Here is a 4275-nt window from a genome sequence, read left to right on the forward strand (position 1 = left end):
CCCCCCCCCCCCCGCTTGTCCGCTATTTTTTGGGAAGCAGACCTGGCAACCCTAATGTCACTACCCCTTTTTCCAATATGAATGAACACGGGAGAGCCATATCAAGGGACGCCCCTGTGTAAATAGCATATTGGGTGGGTGGGGTTGCTCCTCTTCGAACTCCAGAAACACACTTGACAACGAATCTGAAAGTCTGTATGGGTTTAAATTGGGACGTTGTGTTTTTCCACAGCAGCAAAGTCTCCCGTGATACACTGTACGAAGCTGTGAAGGAAGTCCTTCAGGGGAGTCAGGCAAAGACCCGCAAGTAAGAACTTCAGAAAAGACCTATTGAATAAAGTTAATTTGAGTAAACTAAACACCAGAGTTTGCTATAGCTGCAGTGTGCACGTCACTGCCTTTTTGTATAATAACAACAGTGAGACTACCATTAAGACAGAATTCCTCTGCAATTGGAAGGAAAAAGGAGCTGCGTCTGATCATGAATTGGAGTGTTTGGGTGACTTATATGAATGAAGACAGATTTGCAGGAGCTGAGATCAGCAAGGCCACTGAAATCCTGAATCTTTTGGAAAAACAGTAGATAGGACTTAGACTTATCTACCGCTTCACACTGCTTTACAGCCCTCTCTAAGCAGTTTTACAGAATCGGCATATTGCCCCCAGGAATCTTGAGTCCTCATTTTACCAACCTTGGAAGGATGGAAGGCTGAGTCAACCTTGGCTGGCAGCCAGCAGTCAGCAGAATTAGCCTGCAGTACTAACACAGTTCTAACCACTGGGCCATCAGGGCTCTTGGAGATCTTAATTCTCCAAGAGGCTCATTGTCAGCTCATATTGGAAAGTTCTCTGTAACAATATTGAACAGTAGTTCAATTACATCTCTCTTGGATAGTATTAAAATCAACTGCAGCTGTAAATTATTGTAAACATTACAGACATCCCACTTGGTTTTCCTATAGGAGAACAAAATAGTCTCCACTGAACAGAAAGCTGGTTTTTTATTAGTTTTTAGTGAAATGTTTTTATAAGCTTGCATGATGAAAACGGGTTGTTTGGAGCAATTAAGCGAGTAATTAAATGTTAAGAGCCAATTTTGTCTAGTGGCCAAGATATCAGGCTAGAAATTAAGAGACTTGAGTTCTAGTCTCACCTTAGGCATGAAACACCAGCTGGGTGACTTGGCCAGTCATTCTCTTTCAGCTCTACCCATCTCACAGGGTTGTTGTGGGGCATATAGCAGGAGGAAGGAGTAGTGGGTATGTTGAGCTAGTTATAAAAAAAAGGTGGGATATAAATAAATTCATAGAGGGGTAATTTACTCAGTACTGATATGTTTGTGCTAAATGCTTTCCTTTAGAAAGTAAAGTTCATCTTAAATGAAATTATCATTTCATGTATTCACTGGCCTCTAGATGTTTTGGATTGAAGTCCAATTAACTACAGTTATAAGCATGTAATCTGTGTAGAGGCTATAATTCAAAACTTCTGAAGATCATCTGATTGCTTTCTCCTGTATTCAGTTGTCCTCAATTTTTACCCAAATACGCATTCTGTTTTTGTTATATAGGTTCCTGGAGACTGTGGAGTTGCAGATCAGTCTGAAAAACTATGACCCTCAAAAGGACAAGCGTTTTTCTGGCACTGTCAGGTTTGGCATCCTTCTTGTACCACCCAGCCTTCTGCTTGCACCCTTCTCCCTGTTAGAAGTCTTCTAATTTGGTTTACATTCATACAGCCTATTGGCTTGTAAAATCTGTGGTAGCTGGGTGCAATGCTGAATTGCCAGGGTAGTTCAGTTCACCTCACACTATGCAGTGGGTGTGGCTGGACGGACCCCTACCCTGGGTCTTAAAACATGAGGGGAGGCATGGTGAGGCTCTTTTGCTAATCCTGCCGATCATTTTTAAGAAGCCAGAGGTAGATCCTGGTGCACAGAGACGTGCTAGCTGCCTGGTAAGATTTGTCAGCACCAGTTTTGAATGTTCTTTTGCCATTTTGTATAACTTTGTTGATAGGAAGTGGCTATTGTGATGATCTCTTTGCTCTCCCAGGCTCAAGTCGGCTCCGAGACCTAAATTCTCTGTCTGTGTCTTGGGAGATCAGCAGCATTGTGATGAAGCCAAAGCCGTTGACATCCCACACATGGATATAGAGGCCCTTAAAAAACTGAATAAGAACAAAAAGCTAGTGAAGAAACTAGGTAAGCAAACTAAAAAAGAATATCCAAGATTTTAACATCCGATAAAATCTAATCTTTCTTCTCCATACCATGTTAGATTCACTTTGGTTTAACATTCTTGTGGCTTAATAGTGAAAAACAATCTGGTACATTCATTCCCGCCTACCCCTTCCCAAAAAAATGCAAATGAAGAATGTAAAGCAGAGGCATATAACCTGAGTCCTTGGGACTGAACAATTAAGGGATGGAGCCATAGATCTCCATGTAATGGTGATATAGCAAAAGGGGAAGCATATTAAAATTGTGGTTTTGCAGTCCTGATCTCAAAGAACTTTGTACTCTAATAATTGTGCTGCTAATTGCTTTCCAATTATGTTATGCTGAAAGGGGTTTTCCTAAAAATATATGTTATTAATTCAAGCAGTCTTAGCACCTGGTCCTTATTTTAGTAGCTTCAGTAAGTAGTCTGATACTGGCCTTAAGGAAGCTATTTAAAACCAAATTATACTAGAAAATACTTTCCTGATTTGGACAGCCTAATCTATTAATGCATTATTGTTAAATTGTTTTATTTATTTGAATTTATGTTGGTAGGCTATACAAATGTTTAAATTGTTTTGTTAATTTTAAGCCCTTAAGAGATGCTTGATTGTTTTGGGATATGAACCCAATAAATACTAATTGCGCTCACACAAGTCTAGATTGTTGCATTCCATATTGTTAACATGCATACCTGTTTGAGATGAGTCTTGAGTGTTTTCAATATTGTGTTGTTTTTTATTTTATACAGCCAAGAAATACGATGCTTTTCTGGCCTCTGAATCCCTGATCAAGCAAATTCCTCGAATCCTGGGGCCAGGACTGAACAAGGCTGGCAAATTCCCTTCTCTTCTCACTCACAATGAGAACATGGTGGGCAAAGTAGATGAAGTGAAATCCACAATCAAGTTTCAAATGAAAAAGGTATTTTTCAACTCCTTAAATTTGGCAGTATATATTTTTTATTGGGAAAAAATAATTTCTAGTATTCTCTAAAGAAACAGGCCTACAGAAAATTATCTTGCTGAAAAGGGAAAGAATATTTACACAAATATCTAGAGAAAGAGTCACTTTGCACTGAATGGGCCCCATAATAAATTTAATGAATAAAATAAAAATAAATTGCATCTACTGAATTGGGCTTTCTCTTCAGTGTCAGTGAAGTAGGAAGAACATAAAAGCACATAAAGTTGATTTATCTTTTCTAATTTGTACAATGGTAACCATATTTTGTATTAGAAGAAAAGTACTGTGTTCTTCATTACAAAAATATTTACATGATTCCTGAGGGCTTCAGCTATTTGCATCTATCCAGTTTTGTGGCAAATTGTACATCCTAGCTCAGTGATGGTGAACCTTTTAGAAACCGAGTGCCCAAAAACCGCTCTGGCCCTGCCCAGGTCCGCCTCCTGCCCTGCTCATTCTGCCCCTGCCCCAACCCTGCCCACTCACAAGGTCACCCATCACCTCCACAGCAGATCACCCAGGCGGCTCTGCAGTGCCATGGTGGCCATACCCTCCGCCCGCGCCCCGCAGCATCATCTGCGCATGATGGGGCATGAGGGCAGTCCCTGCTGCCCAGCTGCCATGTCCTTGGCTGCGCTGCTCCATGCCCGCGGATGACGGGGGGCTGCTGGTGAGGGGGCCGCGGGGAAGGCGGGACTGGGGCAATGGTGCACGTGCCCACAGAGAGGGCTCTGAGTGCCGCCTCTGGCATGCGTGCCATAGGTTCGCCACCACTGTCCTAGCTATACCAATTTGAGAGATTGATTTCCTTAAATAGGGACACCTGGCAAATACCAGGCCATCCTAATGTATTGTTTCTGAGTTAGGCAAGACCTTATTATCCAGTGTTGATACCGAGCTGCAATTGGTCGATTTTACAAAGATCATATTAATGACCTTTTAAGGATGGCTTGTCAGATTACGTTCCTCTGTTCCTCTTCCGCTGCTTGTTCTGCTAATTTCTATTCCTAGTCAATTTTAATAAATTTGAGTGTTTTCTTGTGTCCTTCCAGGTGCTATGTCTTGCTGTGGCAGTTGGACATGTGAAG

At 41.5% G+C, this 4275-nt stretch overlaps 1 protein-coding gene across 1 annotated transcript; it reads left to right on the forward strand.

The window, feature by feature from the left end:
* Positions 1-197: 197 nt before the first annotated feature.
* Positions 198-4269, forward strand: LOC107301740 (60S ribosomal protein L10a; the record flags this gene model as incomplete). Its single annotated transcript, XM_015830926.1, has 5 exons — positions 198-307; positions 1571-1651; positions 2055-2203; positions 2973-3145; positions 4240-4269. Coding segments are annotated over exons 1-5 (543 nt in total), but the record flags the coding sequence as incomplete, so codon positions are not given.
* Between the last annotated feature and the right edge of the window lie 6 nt (positions 4270-4275).

Source organism: Protobothrops mucrosquamatus, unplaced genomic scaffold (genome assembly GCF_001527695.2).
Source record: "Protobothrops mucrosquamatus isolate PMUCROS unplaced genomic scaffold, P.Mucros_1.0 scaffold16156, whole genome shotgun sequence".
Lineage (NCBI taxonomy): Eukaryota > Metazoa > Chordata > Lepidosauria > Squamata > Viperidae > Protobothrops > Protobothrops mucrosquamatus.